The following is a 23,576-nucleotide window of genomic DNA, read 5'->3' as shown; positions in this document are numbered from 1 at the left end:
GGAACCAGTACAGCTGCTGGGCAAAGGTGCATCCACAGGACCCCAAAGGCCCTGAGCATTGCGGGAGGAGCTGTTTGACTTAACGCACAGTCCTTCCAACTTCAAAACATTAAAAAAAAACCTTCTTTTAATGTTTATCTTTGAGAGAGAGACACACGCAGAACATGAGCAGGGGAGGGGCAGAGAGAGAGGGAGACACAGAATCTGAAGCAGGCTCCAGGCTCTGAGCTGTCAGCACAGAGCCGGACACAGGGCTTGAACTCCTGAATCGTGAGATCATGACCTGAGCTGAAGTGGGACACTTAACCTACTGAGTCACCCACGTGCCCTCAACAATTTTTTCCTGTGTGTTTACTTCCTTGGTCCCTGACATTCCTATAAAATGGAAAGAACTTCCCAGAATTTTACTAGTGTTTCTCTGTCTCCTCTGGCTTCCAGCATGTTGTTTCAGTTTCACTTTGATTATTTCTTTAATAAACGAAACCTAAAAAGGGCTCCACCCCCGATGGTTGGTTCGACAACAACAACCTGCTGTCTGGCTGCCTTTGCAGCAGTGACTGTCGGAGAGGACAGGACCGTGGTCGAGATGCAGGCCCCGGCGGGCCCCAGTCCCGGGCAGACCTGCGTGCTGATCCTGATCTTCACTGTGCTCCTGCAGTCCCTCTGCGTGGCTGTGACTTACATGTACTTCACCAGTGAACTGAGGCAGGTCAGTACAATGCACACAGTTCCTGACCGAGGCTCTCGGCAAACCTGGTTAACTGCCTCTGTTTCCTCCTCTGTGAAGACTTTACAGTAGGAAAACCTGTTCCCTTTCTCTGCCTGTGGACCCTAACTGCTAACGCATGTAATTGCTGAGGACCTTGTCAAAGTGTAAGTTGAAAGGATTGTGTGAACCAAGTGCAGCTACAAGCTACTAGCAGATGCAGGAACAAAACTCCGGAGGTGGTTGTTTTTTTTTTTTCTCTTCAACACTATGTATAGTTTACAATACTAGCAATCGAACTAAAACCAGACCTGAGTCTTGGAATGTCATCAGGTTTCTCTTTTTCCTCCAAGACATGGGGTGGAGGGTAAGTCAGATCTTAGAAACATGTTTTGGTTTTAGCTCTGTGGCACTTCTGTGTTGACAGTAGAGAGGAGATTAAGGACTGGCACGCGTCTATTCCTTGGCCACGGACATGCCCCGCATAAAGCCTATGATAAAGAGGTTACCATATGGACTCAGCATTTTACTGTTCATGATAAAATAATTGAAAATAAAACAATTATTCTATGCCTGTGGGTGGTCAAGTAGGAATCCAGGTACATTTGACAGAGAAAAAAACCTTAGTGGCTTTTTAGTTCATGTACTTCTCAACCGTATAAACCGTTTGGAACTATGAATGCAGGATTGCTGACAATAAACCAAGTCAGCTTTTGGCTTCTTATGTATTTTTTGACTAATTGTGTATTATATAGTAGAGAACTGTGAGCTGGAAGGAAATTTGAACACCCCCTATTTCATAGATGAGGAGACTAGAGACCCCCAGGCAAAATGACTTATCCAGGCTCAGACAGAGCTTTGGAAGCAGAGTTGAAATCAGGTCTTCAGGCAGCTAAGTAACATTCCTCCCTCCACAACAGGGTGTCCACAGGGTTAATATATTTGCACCCTGTGATGCACACTGATAAGGCAATATTACACCTGCCAGCTGGCTAGGAAATGCAAGTAAGAAGGGTCTCAGAAAAATATAAATTATCCAAATGCCATAGAGTGAGTATCTGTTAAGGAAATGTAGTTTGTATACCCTGTGGAGTATAAATTTGGTTATCTCAGATACTTGCAAATTTTTCCTTTGACTTTGGCTGAAGTAGACTCTTGTTTGACTTGCAAGTAATTATATAAGTGATGGTTACCATTAGGTGACCAGTAAAGTCAGCTTTGCTGTATTCAGAAGAGGCTGTATGTCTGCAACTAAAACATCAATGTAACTATAAGCATGCCTCTAGTTCTAAGTCTGCATGAGAGTCTGGAATACTGCTGTGTTTACAAGTTTGGATCTAGAATGTCCTAACCTTTGTTGACTTTGCAGCATAAGCAGAATGAGTCTGTATCTTTATTACGAAAGAAAATCATTGCCTCAATTTGCTGACATTACAAGTTGGCATAATTTTAAGACTATGTTAACTGGTTCTTGACTGAGCAGACTCATGCAATTGTCTGTGTTTATGATCAAGTAATTTTTTGAATTCTATAAAAATGGAAATTTCAAATCTTAACATGTCCCTGTGTGCATATGTTTTTCTTGATTGTGTAGTTACATATATATACATATGTTTATAGACACGCAGAAGAATTCATTGAGAGTGCCAGAAAGGAAAGAGAATTAACAGATATTGAGCAAATACGATGTTCCAGGAACTTTGCAAAATATTGCTCTATTTGATCCTTAAAAAAATCCTGTAGGGGTGCCTGAGTGGCTCAGTTGGTTGAGCATCCAGCTCTTGATTCTGGCTCAGGTTATGATCCCAGGGTCATGAGATTGAGCCCTGCATTGGGCTCTGCATGGAGCCTGCTTGGGATTCTCCCTCCCTCCCTCTCTCTCTCTCCCTCTCTCCCTCCCTCTCCCTCTCTCCCCTCCCTCTCCCTCTCTCCCCTCCCTCTCCCTCTCTCCCCCCCCTCTGCCCCTCCCCCACTCTCTGTCTCTAAAAAAAAAGTCTTATAAATATAATTACCCCATTTTACACATAAGTAAACTAAGATTCTTGGAGTTAAGCGATTTGTCCAAGATTATAAAGCTGGTTAAAGGGAAAGTCCAATTTTGAACCCTGGCATTAGGTAAGTGCTCAATAAACTGTGGCCATTGTATTGAGAAGTTTCTTGAAGTTTCTACCTCTTCACCAGGAATGCTTGCAAGGAAAAATGAATCTGAGTCTCTTTGGTTGTGTAAAGTTTGGAAAAGCATACTTAACATAAGTACTAATTTTCTAAAATAAATCACAGATTCTACTTTGGCTAATGAAACTTTCTAGAAAAGACATGGAGCGGACTTTAGGGAGTGTGGCCTAAGGAGAGCTGAGTAACGTCTAACTGGACGTTCCCAAATAAGCCTATAGACTAGCAAGCATGATCAATAAATATGGGCTTAGTCTCTAAAGTTTGTCTCTCTGAGAATGTTTTGTGACAAGGGGGCTGCCTATCACTGTGGTATCATAGATGGGTAAGACAAAGGAGAAGGGGACCAATATCTACCAATCTCCATAAGTGGTTCTTTATGGTATTTGTGGTTTGCAGAAAATAGTTGTTAGACACTAATGTCAGGGCAGCAGAGAGGGTCAGTGCTGCCACCTTGAAGTCCCTGAGTCAACTGGCAAAGGAGTCCACCCTGTAGCCCAAAAGCCCTGCGAAGGACTGGCTGGCCATGGCCTAGACAATCACCATGTTTGTGATGACACCAACACAGTGGAAATCCACTTGTCAAAACCAAGGGCTTTTGGAGCAGAAGAGCAGGAACCTGTGTGAAAGCTGTGTCCCTGAGAAGCATACAAATGAAAATAGCATGCACATCTCCCCTGCCCCAACACCCACATGTGGTTAGGGAGAGAATAGCTCTGGTCTGAGGTGTGAGGCAGGAAATTCATGCTTTGAAGTGGAAAGGATGTGCAAAAGAAGGGGAAAGAGAGACACATCATATTAATCCTCATGAATCATTCTTGAAACAACCACAGCAACCCCTCACTCATGCATCTAGTAGCCAGCATTGGCCAAAGTCTGTAGAAGAAACCACCAAATATGATAATACAAGAAAATGTGGGGGATGGGGAGGGTGGTTGGGGCTTTCTCTCTGGGTTTCTAGAAGAGAAATACCAAAATGCTGGTCACTGTGACTTCTAAATGGTGGGATTATGGGTGTCTTTTTTCCTATATTTTTGGTGTATATGGGTGTCTTGTTTTTCTGTATTTTATAAATTTTCTACAGTGAATGTCATAAAAGTATCTATGCTATCTATATAAGATTTTCATGTAGATTTAAAGAACATGACATTTTTATGCAGTCTTAAGAGAAAACAGTCACGCACAAAACTGCCCACAGACAGCCCTGTAAACAAGAGAGATCATCCAGAGCTTAATTAGGAAGTAGGATGAGGGTGATTTTAGTGTGTTTTTTGTTTATTTTTCATTTAGAAAAATGTTCTTTACTTTCCTATATTTTCCAGGTTGCCTGTGTACTAACAATGTTTCTAGGCTTCATTAAGTTTGGGGGTAACAATGGAGTCACATTAGCTTGTCACGCTCCCTCCCGTGTACACCTAGGATCTTACTCAGCTTTCAGGGTTCTCCCTCCCACCTGCTAGAGATGTTTCTGGAAAACCCCCAGTGGGCAGCCAGAGCCTATAGGCAGCAGTTGGTTCTGGCCTGGGCTAGTCCCTGCTTCCACCCAGTTCGGTTCACAGGCAGCTGCCAGCTACCATGGCCGCCCAGTCTCAGTCAGTGCTCAGCTCTGCCCTTTCTTGCCCCTGGCCCTATCCTCCATGTTCTTCATCTTTTCCTGCTGAGACAGCTTCTAACTGCTGTGAAGTAAGAAAATAAATCACTCCCTCCCCTCTGTGTCATGCACAACTTTTCATCTCAACATGTTACAGAAGTTTGTGAGCCTGTTTATTCAGTTTTATCATACCAATGTCTGGCCAGAGAACACCCATACCGGCTGCACTGGGACAGTGTCCAATAAAGCTAACTTGCTCTTCCTGGAATCACCCTCAGGCCTTGTACTACATCCAGCTTTTCCTCTCCAATCCTACGCCCCGATTTGCTAGATATGTTCTCATATTTCTAAACTATACGTAATTGAGTGCTTTTCTGGGAAATGCTTTTCAGCTCCCACATATGTTGGAGATGCAAATAGAACTCTACAGGAGAAGGCCATGGGGCGGGTAGGGACAAAGTGATGTTGACTGACTCCACTGCTAGTTGTGTCTCTACTCAGGTGGCCCCAGCTGTCACCCCTACTACATTTACTAGGCTGAATGTTTTACTGTTGTAATTTAAAACAGGAAGAAAGAAAATAAACATTTAAAAGTAAATGAATGTTCTATGCCAGAGTGTGTGGAAGGAATTAATCAGCTTAGGTTTGTACTTTTGCACTTGAAGGACCTGGATCAAATGTCCAAGGAGTGCATGACTGAGTACAGAACCAGCTGACTCTGGCTGGGACCTCCCATAAACAAGTTATTTTGATCTGGAATGAGATTGTCTTTTTATGAGAAGGAGCATCATTGTTTGGTCTTTCCTTCAAGCTTGGGAGTCCCCTAAGTTCAAACAACAGATAAAAATGGCCATTTTCCCATTTATTTCCCCAGAGAAAGACAATTCAGATTTGTACAGAGAAATAACATATCCTCAATCCCACTTGTTAAAAACGAAAACAGGAAAGAAAAAAAAAAACCAAAAAACAATGTCTGGCCTTGCATGGACTTCCCATTTTTCTTTGTAAAATTAACCAGTTGTCACCCTGCAATGTGCTGAGTGGTTTGGGATATATGCGTGCATGCATTTGTTCCATGTGTGCATGCACGTGTGTGTGTGTGTGTGTGTGTGTGTGTGTGTGTGTGTGTGTGTGTGTTTAATATCAAGCTAGGACTTTATTGAAAATTACCTGGCCGTTATAACTGTTTGCTCTCAGAAGGAGGGGGCAAACCTTCAAATGGTGTTTCAAGTCTCTGCAGGTAAATCCCTAGCTAGTGTGGACATTTAATGAGACAACATTAAGATTTTCAGTGGCAATATGGTCCAGATTTGGCCATCCAGAGGACTAGAAATCACAATAACTAGAATTTACACAATATCGTCTGCATCCCAGAGGATTTGTTTAATTTTTTATTTAGGATGCTGGAATTTAAATGGACTCTATTGCCTACTTTGTACCTAGATAGCTTCCCAGCTTTAGAATGGGACACCCCCCCATCTCAGAGGTGGAAAGGACCTCAAAGATCACCACAATGAACCAGCTCAAAACTCAAATGAAAAATAGACACAGAAGAGAAAAAGCAATTTGTTGAGGGACACACAGCTGTTTAACGGCAGGATCAGTGAAGGGCATTGTGACCCAGGATGTCTGGCCCACACCTGTATCCTTCTCACCACGTCTGACTGCTTATATTTATTCACAAGACAAAGGACAGCGTGCTTACTGTTTATTTCAACCCACAAGCTTATCCAAGGTACCAAGACTTCTCTGAATCTGTCATCGGTTCCTGTTGTCTTAACTTGTAAATGAACAAAAATAAAAAGCATTTCTCTATAATAATGTATTATATTCCATCTTAACCCAGATGCAGGACAAATACTCCCAAAGTGGCATTGCTTGTTTCTTAAAGGAAGACGATATCCCTTGGGACCCCAATGATGAAGAGAGTATGAACACCCCATGCTGGCAAGTGAAATGGCAGCTCCGTCAGTTTGTTAGAAAGGTAGGTGGACCACCGGGTCACTCCGCCAGCAGACGTGGAGGGTCGCAAGAGAAAGAACACCTAGGATCATCAAGCGTAGATGCCTCATTTTGCAAAGGAGACAACAGAGGCCCAGAGTGTTTTAGTGATCTCCCCCAAATTCCTAAAGCTAGAAGAAAGTGGAACAGCACCAAACAGAGGGGCCTGGCTGACTCCCAGGCTAGAGCTCATTCCTCTCCTCCAGAGAGCCTCCCCATCTAGTCTGCCCTTTTTATCTCACATTGTGGAAAATTGAGGCACAGACTGGGCAATGTGTTCAAGATCACACAATGATAAAAGATGTGTGTGGTTTTGTTGTTGTTCAGAAGACAAAAGATGCCAAATAATGGTGTTTTATAATCTTTGCACCTTGTTGATGTCTGCAATTAAATATATCTTTATTTGTGTATGCACATAGAGATGAAAAAAGAGGAAAGAAGAGGGAACGAAGAGACGCTTTGAGAAATTGAAGGTGATGACATCTCAATATATAGTCAATAAGTGACAAATTACAAAATATGATCTGTTTATGGATACAGGATCTCTAGCAGAAACACTATGTTAGCTAGTAGTTTATTTCACTAAATTATATCATTTTGCTTTAATAGTTTTGCCTTCTGCCTTCCAAAAAGGTCAGAAGAGAACATGGGTATAAAAATACTCTGTAAACTAGGATACACCGTTATTGTTTTAAAAATACTGGGGACATTCCCAGGGCGGGAAGAAGATGTGTTTTAAAGATACGATTGAAAGTCCATTGTTTGGTGCCCTGTCTTTCCACTGAAACAGTGTTATGTCAGTGGTTAGAGCTCTGATTTATAACCCCAAACAGTCCTCATAGTAGAGCCCAGATGTCATCTATGATGCCATTTCTATGAGAAATGAAATCTGACTTCAGCTGGAGGCCGGAAAAGGGTGCCCACCAGCTCACAGCACAAGCTATAGTGATGCAGCTGTGACTCTGTGGCCCCAAGTGGCGAGGACGAGGAAAGGCCCAGGGGTGGGAAACATCCTGAGAAGACCGAGGAATGAATGGGACTCTGCAGTCCCTGGTGTTCATGGGGGCAAACCCACAGGTGGCAGGGGAGAGAAACTCAGAACTAGGGCAGAAATCTGGAGACTGAAAAGGGGTGGGGATAGATTGCACATACCTCTTTCTTGCTGTTCTTTCTCTTCCCTCCCATCCTCATATGCTGCCACTAACTGGAACAGGCAGAAGCTGGAAGAGGATGCAGACAAAAAGGGGGGAAAGAGTTCTTTTTTTTTTTTCCAGGCACCATTAATGGAACAGACTATTTCCAGTAAACATCCTATGCCCATTACGTAGGATATCTCATTTAATCCCCATAACAGCTCTGTGAGGAAGGAAGCATTATTATCTTCCTCTTTTTTATTTTTTAAATAGATGAAGAAATTAAAGTTTACATCAGTTAAGTAACGAGCAAAGTTTTCCAGAGCTAATGATTGACAGATCTGAATCTGGACCATCTGACCAGACAGTCATTATTCTTTTAATCTGTTTCCCAAGCTGTAGGAATTACCCTTCTCTCTTTCCTGCTGCTCCTCCTTCTTCCTTCCTCCCTTCTGTCCCAGCATGAGAGAGAGACAGAGACTATGCCGAGGCACAGCTCCTTTCCCGTCCATATACCAGTGCCCATTGTGCTATTGGCAGACCCTCCATTACCAGGTCAGGGCTTGAGGCCAAGGGGAAGGCAGAGAGCTTCTGCTCTGGGGTGGGAGTACAGAGGAGGGGAGTTTCTGGCAGTTTCAAAATTAACAACAGTGGCAGGAAAGGAAGGCAGTGATGGATAAAGGCCCAAGTAGCAGAGCTGGGTGGAGGGGAGTTTAGAAGCTGTGGATGAGCAGTCCGCATTAGCCCGTCTGATAGAAAGGCTAAGGTTTCACTCTTTCTTACTGCTTTTCCCCACTGGTTAGTACAAAGAAAGTGATGTTAGTTGTTTAGTAAAGATATTATTTTTTATGTTGATGTGAAGAATGCCCTAGCCAATGTCAGAAATGAGAGAATGACAGTGTTGCAGGTCCCGGCTTGATGGGCTCTGTGTCTGTGGGCATCCCAAGAGAGAGGAAGTGTGCCTTATATCTTGAGACTTGGGTCTGCCCAATGCAAAGCTCCTGAATGCTATTACGTAGTGCACATATACACACATTTGTGTGCAGACACACACCCCACACAGAGAGAGTGAAGTGGCATGGTTGCCACATCCATTAGCTACAAGGGGGTTTGAGGGAACATTAGCCTGTCCTAACTTGGCAGCTGGCACCTTCCTCCTGTGTTGCTTCAGGTGTGGCCTTTTGAAGACTTCATCAAGAAACAGAACTTTCCCAGACATAGGACCATCCTCGGTCACCATGCGGGAACAGCTGCCTCTGCCTCAGTATTCACCCCATCTCCCGCCCTACCCCACACAAACTCTGTGCTTGAACAACTAAAGCTTCTGGGGTTGATGTCCTATGTAGAAATTTCATCTCAGACACCCGCAAGAAGAGCCATAGGCATTCTGTAGTCAGTTTAATTATTTTTAGGGAAATTAACAAGCTTTATTCAATACTGTTTGCAGATTTTGAGAACCTATGAGGAAACCATTCCTACAGTTCCAGGTAGTATTTTTTTTTTGTTATTTTAATTTTCTACTGTCAACTTCATGACGGGGTGACTAGTTCTCCAGCTCTTCTTCTCTGCTCGCATCCACATATCCCCCCTCCAACTTCTACTCGGTGTCTCAAAACACTTGATTCTATTTTCCTATTTGCACTGACAGAACACTTAGGGCCAAATCTGTGGCCCACCTATGGTCAAAACTTTATTTCTCCCAATGTGGATTTTCCTTTCATCTCAATTTCTTCCATTATTTATCTTTTACTTGCCAGTGTTTCATAAATGAGCCATCTAAATCCTTTCTGGTACATGGCTGGAAGTAAGATAAGTAAAGGCCCCCAAGTAACTCATCTTTTCTCTGCTTCTGACCACCACTAAGCTCTATGCCCTTCTTTATGCAAGAGCCCCTCACTTCGTCATTTTTCCCAGCAATCATTCACCCACTGACCCACCCACCACAATTCTCTCATGGTCCCTCACCCATGGTCACCTTCTTCTTCATGGTCAGCACCCTGCTCTTAACCCATAAGGGCTCCCCTCAAAGGGCTATTCCCCAGGCTGGCTTCTTCCCTTCCTGGCTTTTCATACAACTGACTCCTTCTCATTCTCAAACTATCGCCTAAATGTTACTTCTTCAGAGAGAATGTCCCTGGCTACCTTATTTAGGTAAGATAACAAGCACCCCCTTTCATCTCTTTCCATTTTTATGTATTTTTTATCTGTGTGCTGATTCCCCACTACTTTAAAGATACATAAAGATAGAACACATGTCTATTTCTCTCATTTCTCTATACCTAGCACCTAACTCTATGCTCCAAACCTAGTAGAATCTTTTATTCCCCTGGCCCTTAGGTGGACCACCTTTTGTACACGCATGTATGTATTTTGATTGAGGTGAAATTCACATAATATACAAGTAATCTTTTTTGGGGGGGGATAAAATGTGTCATTCTCATTTTATATTTTAATTGAAGTATAGTTGGCATACAATAATATATTCATTTTAGATGTACACCATAGTGATTTGACATTTATATACATTACAAAATGCACACTACAATAAGTATAGTTACCATCTGTCACCATACAGAATTATTACAATATTATTCACTATCTTCCCTATGCTGCATTTTATATTACCGTGACTTATTTATTTTACAACTGGAAATTTGTACCTTTTAATCACCTTTACCTATTTCGTCCATCTCCTCACCCCACTCCCATCTGGAAACCCCCAGTTTGTTCTCTGTACCTATGAGTCTTTTTGTCTTGTTTTGTTTGTTTATTTGATTTTAGATTTCACATATAAGTGAAATCTTATGTTATTTGTCTTTATCTGTCTAACTTATTTCACTTAGCATAATACCCTCTGCATCCATCCATGTTGTCTTAAATGGCTAGATTTTATTCTCTTTTATGCCTGAATAATGTTCCAGTGTGTGTGTGTGTGTGTGTGTGTGTGTGTGTGTGTACCACAGCCTCTTTATCCATTCATCTGTTGATAGACACTTAACGTTGCTTCCATATCTTGGCTATTATAAACAATGTTACAATGAATATAATGGTGGATATATCTTTTCGAGACAGTGATTTCACTTTCATTTTCTTGGGATAAATATCTAGAAGTGGAATTGCTGGATCATATGGTTTTTCTATTTTTAACTTTTTGAGAACTCTCCATACTGTTTTCCACAGTGACTGCACCAATTTATATTCCCACCAACAATGTAGTAGGGTTCCCTTTTCTCCACATCCTTACCAACCCTTGTTGTTTCTTGTCCTTTTGTTATTACCACGTCTGAGGTGGTATCTCATCATGGTTTTGGTTTTTATTTTCCTGATGATGAGCAATGCTGAGCATCTTTTCATGAAGGAGTGGCCTTATGTGGAAGGTATTCTGTGGCGACCAGAAACATAATCCTCTCTGGTCACCAGAATCAGGCACTTCAAGAGTGTTCCTTGTGTGGACTGTGTGTATCCTCCTGTAGTGACTAGGCCACAACTGCTGGTGGGTGTGGCTGGCCCTAAGTCTGGCTACCTGCCCTGGGTCAGAAGCCACTTTGGAAGGACGCCGGTCTCAGCTGAGGTCACCCCTGGCATGTGGCAGGGAAGGAGCAGCTTCATGGGGATAATTGATCTCAGCCCAGCTGCTTTAGGGGATGGGAAGATTGAGGGGGACAGGTCCACAGGGTAATGCCAGGATGAGGCGAGTGGTGCTAGCTGGCTCCCCTGGAGTTGAGCCCCACTCATTCTCAAAGCTGGACATGGTGAGAGCTTGTCTTCCCAGTGCAGGCCCCTGGTCAGTGTCCCATGTGGAGCTTGAATCCCTTGCTCCCCAGGGGGAATTTCACGCCTATGATATCCCCCCAATTTGTAGATCGCCTCACCTGGGGTGTGGGTCCTGACCAGACTTGTCTCTGCCCCTTTCAACTCTTCTCCATGTGGCTCTTTCTTTATATCTTTAGCTGTGGAAGAGCTGTTCTGCTAGTCTTCAGGTCCTTCTCAGAGAGCATTGCTCTATATGTGGTTGTAGCCTTGGTGTGTCCATGGGAGGATGTGAGTTCAGGACCCTCCTACCCCACTACCTTCAAAAATTTTACAATTCACCATTTTGCAGTGCACAGTGTAGTGGCAAATGGTGCATTCACAATACTGTGCCACCACCATCTCTCTCCACATAGAAGGTTCTTCATACAGGGGTGCCTGGGTGGCTCAGTGGTTGAGTGTCTGACTCCTGATTCCTGCTCAGGTCATGATCTCATGGTCGTGAGATTGAGCCCTGAGCAAGTCTCTGTGGTGGGTGTGGAGCCTGCTTAAGATTCTCCCTTTCCCTCTGCTCCTCTTCTGTTCATGTATACATTCTCTCTCTCTCTCTCTCTCTCTCTCTCTCTCTCTCTCTCTCTCTCTCAAAAAAGAGGGTTCTTAATACATATTTTTAAAGTGAATACATAAGTAAATAAAACTATTAAATCAGTTTGCTACTTCTTCACATTTGGCTCACCATAGTCCCATTTTCCCATGATAATACCATAGAGGCCTGAATGCATATACCAGAGACTTAGGGCATACCAGCCTGGCAGAGAAGAAAATGTTCTTCAATATAAGTGTCGTAATGATGTCTTTCTACTTTTCAACTATTCTTTTTCCTTTTTTCTTTTTAATGTTTATTTATCTTGAGAGAGAGACAGAGAGAGGGAGAGAGAGGGGGAGAGAGAGAGAGAGAAGGGGCAGAGAAAGAGGGAGAGAGGATCCCAAGCAGGCTCCTCACTGTCAATGCAGAACCCAATGGAGGGCTTGATCCCATGAATTGGGAGATCGTGACCTGCACCAAAATCAAGAGTTGGACACGACCAACTGAGCCACCCAAGTGCCCGGTCACCTATCTTTTTTCAATATGATAAGCTTCCTCATTACTTAACAACTCCCATTTTTCTTTATTAAATAGCTTTTATTAAACAAGATAAGACCTGATCCCAGGGTCTAAGCATTCTTTCCCCAAAAGCAAAAGTGGTAGTCAGAACATTGAATACTCTTCCTCTTCTGATGAGGCACAACAGATCTACGATCTATAGTAGATGTACATACAACACTTTCAGTGTTGTAAGAAAAATACTCTTTTTCACTCATCCCAATGAAATGTAGAAATCATATACTAATCAGCATACCTAGATGTATTGATGACATCCAAATAGACACATTGACAGGTTTCTTTTCTAGGAAGTGTTTGCTATAGCCTCTAAAGAGGAAATATCCTCTTTAGAATTTGCTTTTCTATCTAGGCTTTCCCATATCCTTGCAATGACCTCAAATGCAAGATATTTATAATTGGATTCAGTTATTGAATATTTTAAAACAAAGTGTTAAGGTCTAAGGGCAGGCAAGGCATTATGAATTATTTAACAGTGGGAGTTCAAGGTGAATGGACACATCAACCTTGAAAGCTGAGCATTCTGAGAGCATTATGTAATTGACCATGCAGCCTCATGATATATTTGGTATTCGGTACTGTACAAATGCCTTCCCATCCTGAATAAGCGACAACTCATACCAGATAGATGGAAGAGATTCCCGTTTCCTATTTATTCTTTCCCTTTTTTACCACCTCTTCTCAGTTCCCCCACCTACTAGCCTAGATTAAGGCCTCCTGTTCTCAGTCCTGATCACTTACTTGCCAGTCTCCAGCCCTCTCACCTTCTAACCATCACAGCTTTCTTTGAGACAGGATAGCCTAAAGCACAACACATTGTCCCTTTACTTCCCTGCCCCAAATCATTCAAAATCCACATCCTGTAAAATCCAAATCTCTTAGTTTAACATTCAAATCCTCTATAGTTTGGCTCCTCATTCAAGCCTAAAACTGAACTCCTCCCTTGTCTGTGTCCCAGGAATGCTTTGTGAGTCCTGCCTCTGGCCTCTGGCCTAGATCTCAGATAATGCCCTTCTTCCAGCCCTCCTTCCCAAGCCTGCCCATCCTCATCCTATTCAGATCAAATTGCCATTTGCACCTCAAATGTTTGTTTGCATTCATTTATTTATATTCTTTCTCCTTGCTCCTAAAAGAGTGCCTGGCATAGATGTGATGGGCACTTTGGTTTATTGGAGTAAGCATTAGCACAAACCCTCCCCTGACCTCAATTCTCCAATAAACAGGAATCTCTCCCTCTTGTGAACACCCATCACCCTTTATCTATATTTCTCACAGGTAAATTTTCACTTTCTAATTTATATTTTTCCTAAAAGACTGTAAGTCCTTTGAGGGCTCAGTCAGTGTAATCAGTGGCTAATCTTTGCAACCCATATACAGCATAGTGCAGTGCCTTAGTCCTGGCAATATTTGCTTGATGAAAGAATATAATTTATCTTAACAACCAGTAGAAGCACACTTGGGATGTTTAAGCTGATTTTTTAAAAAGAGGTAGTTTGTTGGGGTACCTGGGTGGCTCAGTCAGTTGAGTGTCCCACTCTTGATTTTGGCTCAGGTCATTATCCTAGAGTTGTGGGATGGAGTCCCACATTGGGCTCCATGCTGAACATGATCCTGCTTGGGATTCTCTCTCTCCTTCTCTCTCTGCCTCTCCTCCACTCATGTTTTCTCTCTCTCTCTTTCTCTCAAAATAAATAAAAATTTAAAAATTAAAGGGTAATATGTTGAATTTGTATATTTAAAGTCTGTTCCAAAGTACTTTGGAATGTGATCAATAGGTGTTATTTGTTTATTATGATCTAGTGAGCCAGTGATTTTTATGTTTACATATTGATTATCATGACCAGTATGCCAATTCATATTTCCCTTGGGGGGGTGGTGAAGGGATTACTGTTGGATACCAGTTTGTAGCATCTTTGGACCATTGTTACACTGCTACTCCTTTAGAATCAGAATCACTCTGTTTGTCTCTATATATAACTCATAGTGGAAATTTGCCAAGACTTGGTTATTTGTGCATTTTAAATGACTCAAGCAGAGTTATTACATGTCCATGGTTACTTACTTGTTTGGTTTTTGTTTGTCTGTTTGTTTGTTTTGGAAAAGGGCCATAATCTTCATTTTGTTGTATTCTGGTTGGACCTTATCTCTGATATGTCGATAAATTATAATCCAAGTTGCTGCTTATTCTTCTCATCTAAAATACTTTCCAAATTAAACATAAGCTGGAATAGATGGATCATCATATTAATATATGGGCTGCTTTTATGAGCGACCATACAATCAATTTTGGAAGCACAGTGTGCTTATGATGTCTGATCAACAACAGTTCTGAATAGCAATGTATTTGAAAAGTAGTTTGACAAGTGCTGAAGATTCTTTGTCATTTTTCTTTTAGAAAAGCAGCTAAATATTCCTTACCTAGTAAGAGAAAGAGGTCCTCAGAGAGTAGCAGCTCACATAACTGGAACCAGTCGGAGAAGAAGCACATTCCCAGTTCCAAGTAAGAGAAACAACAAATATATCATGGTTTCAAGGAAGGCAATGAAAAAATTCGTTCCAAATAATTTGTTCTTTCAACTTTCTACATGAAATTTCTATATGACTATCTACAAAATGCTCAGTGGTAACTGGGGCTCAGATTGGCTCTTTCTCAGAAGGAAGATTACAAGAGAAAATAGCTCAGTAACTACTCTGGCATAAATGCTCTCAGGAGAATCCTCTGGTGGGAGAACTCTGTCTTAGAGTTTCCCATGCCCCTATATGTGCTTTTCTTCTTCTTCTTCAAAGTAATTTCTCTTTCTCCCTCCATCAAATATTCCTCCTCCTTAGGAGTTCCGAGTCAGTCATATACTTTCACCAGAAGTGACTAGTTATTCCTTGTGGCATTTGTACTTGGTTGAACTATGGGAAATTGCCAATATTTGACCATTTCTCACTTAGAGAAATGTCAGTTTCATATAGCTTAGCCAATATGGTAAGCGTACTTCTTAACTAAAGAACAGGTGTCCATACAGTGCTATAACAATGCAAGAGTTTTACAGTCTAAATACGCACATTGGAATACCAGCCCCTCTTTACCTAGATATATGTTTTGAGCAAATTACCTAATCAAATAAAGCTTCAGTTTCCTCATATATGAAGTGGAGATAATCTTTAACTCATAAAATAGTGAAGATTAGCACAGGCAAAATTCCTGTGTATTGTAAGTACTTAATAAATAGTTGCTTTTATTATTACAAAAGGTTTTATCTCAAGTTAAAGAAATTTCAAGTATCAGTTAAAAGATGAAAAGATTTGGAATTTTTTTTCATTTTTTTTCCTGGGCAGTTGTCTTCTTGGTATTCCTGAACTCATGTTTTATGAATGAGAGACATGTTCTGCCTATGAGTGAGATCATTATTATAATGTTAGTGTTTACTATTTATCAAGAAATACAACAGTTGTTTTGCCCTGTTGAAAAACTAAACTTTACACCAATCGTGGAGATGAGCCCAAAGTTTAAAGGAATATCCTATTTTGGTAGGGCCCTTTTTCATTTAAAGTCTTTGGGAGTTAAAGATCCAAGGGTCTAAAGATCTTTAAATCTGGACCTCTTTGCCAAACCTTATGCCCTGTCTTATTGTGTACTGGAAATGCTTTCTGTCTGAATGGTGTCTTTGACTCTGGATTGCTGAGAAAGACCAAGAAGGAACCCAAAGTGATCCAAAGGAATAGCAATAAGTTCTGAGCTCCAGGCTTAAGGAAACAGATATATTTCTTTTGGTTTCGTTGCGTGTTGTTCATTTTAGTTCACCTGCCTAGGAAGGGAGGCAGGGACTTGGGACAGAAGTTCTGCCCACGCAGATTGCCATCTGAGTTAATCATCCCCTGTGCTACAGTTTAGAGCTGAGTTTGGCAGATATAGTGTTAAGTGGTGGATGAGGCACAGAAAAGAAAGGGACTCACAACAGGTCACAATGATACAGTAGCCTCCAGATTTCTATAAGAAATTCAGAATCTTGTAAGATTGAAGGACCAAGAAGGTTTATATTAGATTGAAATTCTTTACAATCCCAACCAAAAAACTGGCTAGCCATGGCTACTGAGATATTTCTTGCCTTTGCTACAAACTTTCTTTCTCTCTAAACTTTCTCCAGATTCCAAGAATGAAAAAGCTTTGGGTCAGAAAATAAACTCCTGGGAGTCATCAAGAAAAGGACATTCATTCTTGAATAATTTGCACTTGAGGAATGGTGAGCTGGTTATTCATCAGAGGGGGTTTTATTACATCTATTCCCAAACATACTTTAGATTTCAGGAACCTGAGGAAACAGAACAGAACAGAAAGAGAAACAAACAAATGGTACAATATATCTACAAATACACAAGTTATCCTGACCCGATACTGCTAATGAAAAGTGCTAGAAATAGTTGTTGGTCTAAGGATTCAGAATATGGACTCTATTCCATCTATCAAGGTGGGATATTTGAGCTGAAGGAAAATGACAGAATTTTCGTCTCTGTAAATAATGAGCAATTGATTGACATGGACCAAGAAGCCAGTTTTTTTGGGGCCTTTTTAATTGGCTAAATAACCTGCAAAGGAAAAACAGTATTCTCAACAAATATTGCTTGTCACAACAAAGCAAGGAAGCCTGAGCAAAGCTGCCTCAACCAAAACACCAAAACAACACACGGTTTTCTAATATCTGTGAAAGTGACCAAGTCTAAGAAAGCAACCAAGAAGAAAGTGAAATTGCCAAAAGACCTTGGGCTCTTCCTGATATCAGCTTGCTAGCAGGAATCTAGAAGATTCTGTTACCAAACACTTGTGTACCTATAAACATCTGTCTTTATTATCTTTTCTTGTGAAGATTCCAGAAGATTAATGACCATCTCTTAAGTAGTATATCACCTTGGTTGCTTTCAAGTTGCCATTCCCAAAGTTGGAAGAGAAAGGGGAACCAGTAAAAGGTCATGATCTTGGGAGGCAATCTTCTGCCTATACATGCGATGTGTGAAGGCAATTTGTGTTGTGCATGACGTCAAAGGAGGTATCTCATACATCTGGATTTGGTGGAAATAATATCGTGTTATTAAAAAAACAAACTAAATTTATGATGCCCAAATAAGGAGCTATTTCTGAATGGCTTGTGCTTTTTCCTACCAAAAGTCAAACTGGCCAAAAGCACTAATATTTTTGATAAAGGACTCTATGATGAGTGAACTGCCAATCAGAAATCAGGGAATTTGGTCTCATGGGGGCAGGAGGAGAAATGGGAAAGTGGAAATGACAAACACAGGTAAATCAGCAGAAAAGAGCCAAAGAAAGATCTGATTCCCACTCCCGACCCTATTCTCCATTGTCAAATGTCTTATCTAGTATATATCTCCTTAAGGTTGTATCATTTTTTTGCCTTTGTCAGAACAGCAATTGCTTTTATCTTCCAAAATTGTGACACAGAATAGTTCATTGTGCCATTTAATCTAACCAGTTGGAGAAAAAAATTAGTTGGCGTATTTGTCTAATCTCTTCTAATTATTATCCTAAGCACAGCTTAACTTACACTTTCAGGTTGTGTGCTCAAATGTTCATTTAAATGTGTCTGATCAAATAGGGCTTTTTCAAAAAGGCTCATTTAAATTTAAATTTACAGCATGCTGCAGATTCCTGGTACTTCTGGCCCTTTGTACTCTATTTTCCATAGCACTAGTCAAGTTCTTACATACTGACAAATTGGCTTATTTGTTACTCTGTTTTTTAAAGCCTGCTTCCTATCTCTAGAATATAAAGCTGTGATAGCAGGGGACATTTAGTCCTGCTCATATCTGTAACCTCCGTACCTGGGACAGTACCTGAATATAGTAACCACACAAAATGTATTTGTGAATAAATGAATGACTGAGTAAATGAATATCTAATCATATGGGGGAAAACATGAAAAATATCCCCTGCCTTAACCCTTACACTGAAAAACTTCAAGGAATTTAAAAAGTAACCTCAGAGTGAGGTTTTATTTTTTATTTTATTTTTAATTTTTTTTTAAGATTTAATTTTTAAGTCCTCTCTACACCCAGCAAAGGCCTCAAACTTACAACCCCAAGATAAGAGTCACAGGCTCCACCGACTGAGCCAGACAGGCGCCTCAAAGAAGAACTTTTAAGTAAAGATTTAAAACTCAAAGTAAAAAACTGCAATGATTGTGAATATAAAATTCAGAAATGAAAGAGAATATCAATTTTTACTCTATATTTTTATACTAAATTTTAAAAATGTTACTTTTTCAATAAAAATGACATGTTAAAAATGTGTGGTTTTTGTTGATCTAGTACTTGCATTTGTTTTATAGTACCAAGATTACTAAAAATGGGGAAAAGGACATTTTGGGGGAGGAGGTAGGACTTCTAATTTCTTTTTCATGGTATCTTTTATCTGATGTATCTTACAGAAGAAGTGAATTAATTGCTCACTTTGGTATTTAATATGGTAAAATGTATCAGTCCTTTCCTTTACAGTTAATGCTTTTGTTATGGGTTGAATTGGGTCTCCCAAAAAAGGTATGTTGAAGTCCTATTCCCCAATACCTCAGAATGTGACCTTATTTGGAAATAGGGTTGTTGTAGATACAAGAAGTTAAGATGAGGCCATAGTGGAATAGTGTGCATCTTTAATACAATAAGACTGGTATGCTTATTCAAGGAAAGAAATTTAGAAGTAGACACACAGAGAGAACTCCATGTGACAACAGAGGCAGAGATTGGAATAACTGCAAGATAAGGAGCACCATGGATTGATGGCCATTGCCAGGAGTTAGGGAGAGACAAGGCAAGATTCTACTCACAGTCTCAGAGGAAGGATCTGAGACCAGAGTCTCAGAAATTTCCTGACAACTTGATTTTGAACTCCTGGACTCCAGAGCTGTGACAGAATAAATTTCTGTTGTCGAAAGCCACTCAGTTTGTGGCACTTTGGTCCAACAGCCCTAGAAAGCTAATACAGATTTTCATTTTATGCCCAAGATATCTTTTCTACCACTACTATGCAGATACTGCTGTCTATTTTTTTCTAAAAGCTTTAAGGTCTGGCCTTTCATAGTTTGATAGCATCATTCAACTATAATCTAATTTATATGGGATGTGAGATATGGATGAAATTTTATCTATTACCATAGTAGTAGCTGTCCACTACTGTCCATTGGAGAGAGTCCATTTTCTTCCCTACTGATTTTAATTTTTCTTCTATCATATATCAAGCACTCAAAGGTCTCTTTCTATGCTTACCTTTTTTTCCCCCCTTATTGATCTAGTTGTCCATCTTTACATCCATATCATTTGGGTTTTTTAAATTGTGGTAAAATATACATAAAATTTACCATTTGAACCATTCTGAGTATACAATTCAGCAGCATCAAGTACATTCACATTGTGGTACAACCACCAATATTATACATCTCTAGAACATTTTCATCATCCCAAACTAAAACTTTGTACCCATTAGATAGTAACTTCATTATCCCTTCCCCCAGTCCCTGGTAATCACCATACTGCTTTCTTTCTCTATGAGTCTATTTTAGGTACTTCGTGTAAATAGAATTATACAATATTTGCCCTTCTGTGTCTACCTTATTTCACTTAGCATAATATATTCCGTTCATCTGTATTGAAGTACGTGCCAGAATTTTATTCCTTTTCAAGCCTGAATAATATTCCATTGTGTGTATATACCATATTTTGTTTATTCATTCACCTGTCAATCATATCATCCAGCTTTAATGGTTACTATTTGCCTTACTACAAATCTAGATATCCAATATGTACGTTCACCTTCTTTATTCCTCTGTTTCAAAATAACATGGTCCCCTCTCTCTCTCAAAATAAATAAATAAAGTTTTAAAAAGCAGGGATCCTAGCTAGCTCAGTTGGATAGGTATCAGGCTCTTGGTTTTGGCTCAGGTCAAGATCTCATGATTCATGGGTTCAAGCCCCACATTGGAATCCATGCTGACAGTGTCGAGATGGCTTGGGGTGTTATCTTGCCCTCTCTCTGCCCCTCCCCCATTCCTGCATGCACATGCTCGCTCTCTCTCTCTGTCTCTGAAAATAAATAAATAAACCTAAACACACACACACATACACACACAAAATAACGTGGTCAATTCTTAGCTCTTACTTTCCCTATGAATTTAGAAACTGCCTGGAAGTCATATGACTATACACACACATACTTGCAAACATACACACAATCTTTTAGATTTTTTTTGATAGTGTAGAGGAGGCAAAATTTCTCTTCTACCCTCTTAAGGTCTCTAGCTAGGCTTAGGAATTAAACTGACATAAGATAGATTAACAGGAAAAAAAAGAAACAAGTTTTCATTATTATCATTTTTCTTAAATATACATGGGAGCTTTCACAAGATAAATGAAGACCCAAAGAAGCAGTTAGAGTTGAACACTTAAATGAGTTGGACAAAGAGTGGTAAATTGTAAAAACATGACCAAGCAAAGGGGCTTGGGTTAGGGTAGTTAATTAGATGGAGAAGTGACTAGGAAGGTAAGGGTTAGTTTAACAGGGTTTTGTCTATGAGCCAAGTAGGGAGGTCTCACCAGACATGAAATCTACTGGTACCTGAATCTTGGATTTCCCAGCCCCCAGAATTGTGAGAAATAAATTTCTGTTGTTTAAAAGCTATGACATTTTGTTAGAGCAGCCTGAACAGACTAAGACAAAGGGGTGAAAAGATTATTTGAAGAAACAATGGCCAGAAACTTCCCAAATTTCAGGAAAGATGTGAATCTACAAATCTGAGAAGCTCAATGAACTCCAACCAGATAAAGAGGCCCGTATCAAGGCACATTAAAATCAAACTGTCAAAGACAAAGAGAGAATTTTGAAAGCAGTAAGAGAAGAGTGACTTGTCACACAGAAGAGATTCTCAATAATATCATGAGTCAATTTCCCAGCAGAAATAGTAGGGGCCAAGCAGATGATGGGATGATGTATTTAAAATGCTAAAAGCCAACATGTCAACTGAGAATTCTATATCCAGCAAAACTGTCCTTCAAAAATGAGGGAGAAATTAAGACATTCCTAGGTAAACAAAAGCTGAGGAAGTGCATTAGCACTATACCTGCCCTCCCAGAAATGCTAAAGGGAAATCTTCAGGTTGAAAGACACTATACAGTAATTTGAGGCCATATGAACATATAAATATCTTTAGTAAAGGAAAATACATGATAAAATATAAAAGCCATTATGATTATAATTTTAGTTTGTAAAACTCATTTTTATTTTCTATACTATTTAAAGTCAAATGCATAAGGGGCACCTGGGTGGCGCAGACGGTTAAGCGACTGACTTCAGCCAGGTCACGATCTCGCGGTACGTGAGTTCGAGCCCCGTGTCAGGCTCTGGGCTGATGGCTCGGAGCCTGGGGCCTGCTTCCGATTCTGTGTCTCCCTCTCTCTCTGCCCCTCCCCCGTTCATGCTCTGTCTCTCTCTGTCCCAAAAATAAATAAAAACGTGGGAAAAAAAATTAAAAAAAAAAATAATAAAGTCAAATGCATAAGACAATCATAAATCTGTTAATGGGTACAAGATATATAAAGATGTAATTTGTAATACCAATAACATGAAGTAGTAGGGTGACAGAGCTGTAAAGGAGTAAATTTTGTATGCAGGTGAAGTTGGTATCAAATCAAATTAGATTGTTATAATTCTAGGATGTCAAATATAATCCCTATGGTAACAACAAAGAAAATCTCTATAGAATATACATAAAACAAAATGAGAAGGGAATCAAAACAAGACACCATAAAATTTTAACTGAACACAAAGGAAGGCAATAATGGAGGAAGTAAAGAACCAAAAGCCATAAGACATACAGAAAACAAATAAATGGCATCTTTTAAATATATCGGATTAAACTACCCAATCAATATGATTGAACATGTGAATAGAAACAACAATCACCCTAGAAGGAAAACAGCCAATTTGACTGAAGGGGAAAGAGATAAAATGGAATGAAGAAAAGTTGTGAGACTTCTTAGATTTTATAGGATGGGACCATAGAGCAATTAAGCTATGAATACACAGTATTCTTCAAGATAAGAGAAGAAGGACCCCCCCCTCCCAAATGATTCAGAGATCATTAAGGCTGCTGCCTTGGTATTAAAAAGAGGAAATCTATCCCTTGGGTTTCAGCAGACCAGACAATTCCTGCTCACAGCTGTAAGAGTGGTGCCACCCACAGCTATAGGATCAGGCCTCCCAAAGCCATAGAGGGCTGACCCTTACCCAACAGAGTGATGGGGTGTGTCTGCCTCCACCTATATTTCAGAGAATGGACCCACCCAGAACTGTGGGCATACAAACCAGATAGAAGACCACAGAGAGGGCAAGCTCAATGCAGAGAGCTCCCTGCTAAGGAAATGCCTAGTGGAGTCATGCTCCCACAATCCCATGCCAGTAGAGCCACCAGTGTGCAATTTCGCACAGGGAAAGCTGCAGGTATGCAAATCCAACCCATGAGAGCTGCCATCTGGGATGCCTCAGAAAAGCCATGGGGGCAAGGATACCCGAATGTCCCCAAAAGATGCCATCTCCACCCCACTGGACCTGGTGGGCAGAGCATCTAATTAGAGATTATTTAAGCCTTAAGATTTGATGTTTGCCCTATTGGGTTTAGACTTGCTTGACCACCTCTTTCTTTCCTATTTCTCTTTTTTGGAATGGGGAGTTTACCTTATGCCTAGTCCACCATTGTATTTTGGAAGCACATGACTTGTTTTATTTTGCATATTCACAGCTGGAAAGCAATTTGCCTCAGAATGAATTGTACCTTAAGCCTAATCCATATCTGATTTAGAAGGTATTTGTATGAGACTTTTAACTTTAGACTTTTGAATTGCTAGAGATGCTAGAATAAGTTTAAAACCTTTTATTATTTTTTTAATTTTATTTATTTTTTTTAATGTTTATTTATTTTTAGGACAGAGAGAGAGACAGAGCATGAACGGGGGAGGGTCAGAGAGAGAGGGAGACACAGAATCCAAAGCAGGCTCCAGGCTCCGAGCTGTCAGCAC

The 23,576-nt window shown here is 40.4% G+C and overlaps 1 protein-coding gene across 1 annotated transcript; it reads left to right on the top strand.

The window, feature by feature from the left end:
• The first annotated feature begins 489 nt into the window (after positions 1-489).
• On the top strand, positions 490-18,804 carry TNFSF10 (TNF superfamily member 10). Its single transcript, XM_025913229.2, has 5 exons — positions 490-709; positions 6,316-6,453; positions 9,051-9,090; positions 14,911-15,015; positions 16,652-18,804. The coding sequence occupies exons 1-5, from the start codon at positions 506-508 to the stop codon at positions 17,083-17,085; spliced, it is 921 nt and encodes a 306-aa protein (XP_025769014.2). The 5' UTR covers positions 490-505; the 3' UTR covers positions 17,086-18,804.
• The last annotated feature ends 4,772 nt before the right edge of the window (positions 18,805-23,576 follow it).

The sequence above is a fragment of the Puma concolor genome, chromosome C2 (genome assembly GCF_028749965.1).
Source record: "Puma concolor isolate L17-30 chromosome C2, mPumCon1.1.hap2, whole genome shotgun sequence".
Taxonomy (NCBI): Eukaryota; Metazoa; Chordata; class Mammalia; order Carnivora; family Felidae; genus Puma; species Puma concolor.
Note: the sequence above shows the minus strand (reverse complement) of the source record. Positions and strands in the feature narration are given on the sequence as shown.

Coding starts and splice junctions, on each gene's coding strand:
- TNFSF10 (XM_025913229.2), top strand. CDS start 506: ATGGTTGGTTCGACAACAACAACCTGCTGTCTGGCTGCCTTTGCAGCA. Junction 6,454..9,050: donor TCCGTCAGTTTGTTAGAAAG/GTAGGTGGACCA, acceptor TACTGTTTGCAG/ATTTTGAGAACCTATGAGGA. Junction 15,016..16,651: donor AAGCACATTCCCAGTTCCAA/GTAAGAGAAACA, acceptor AACTTTCTCCAG/ATTCCAAGAATGAAAAAGCT.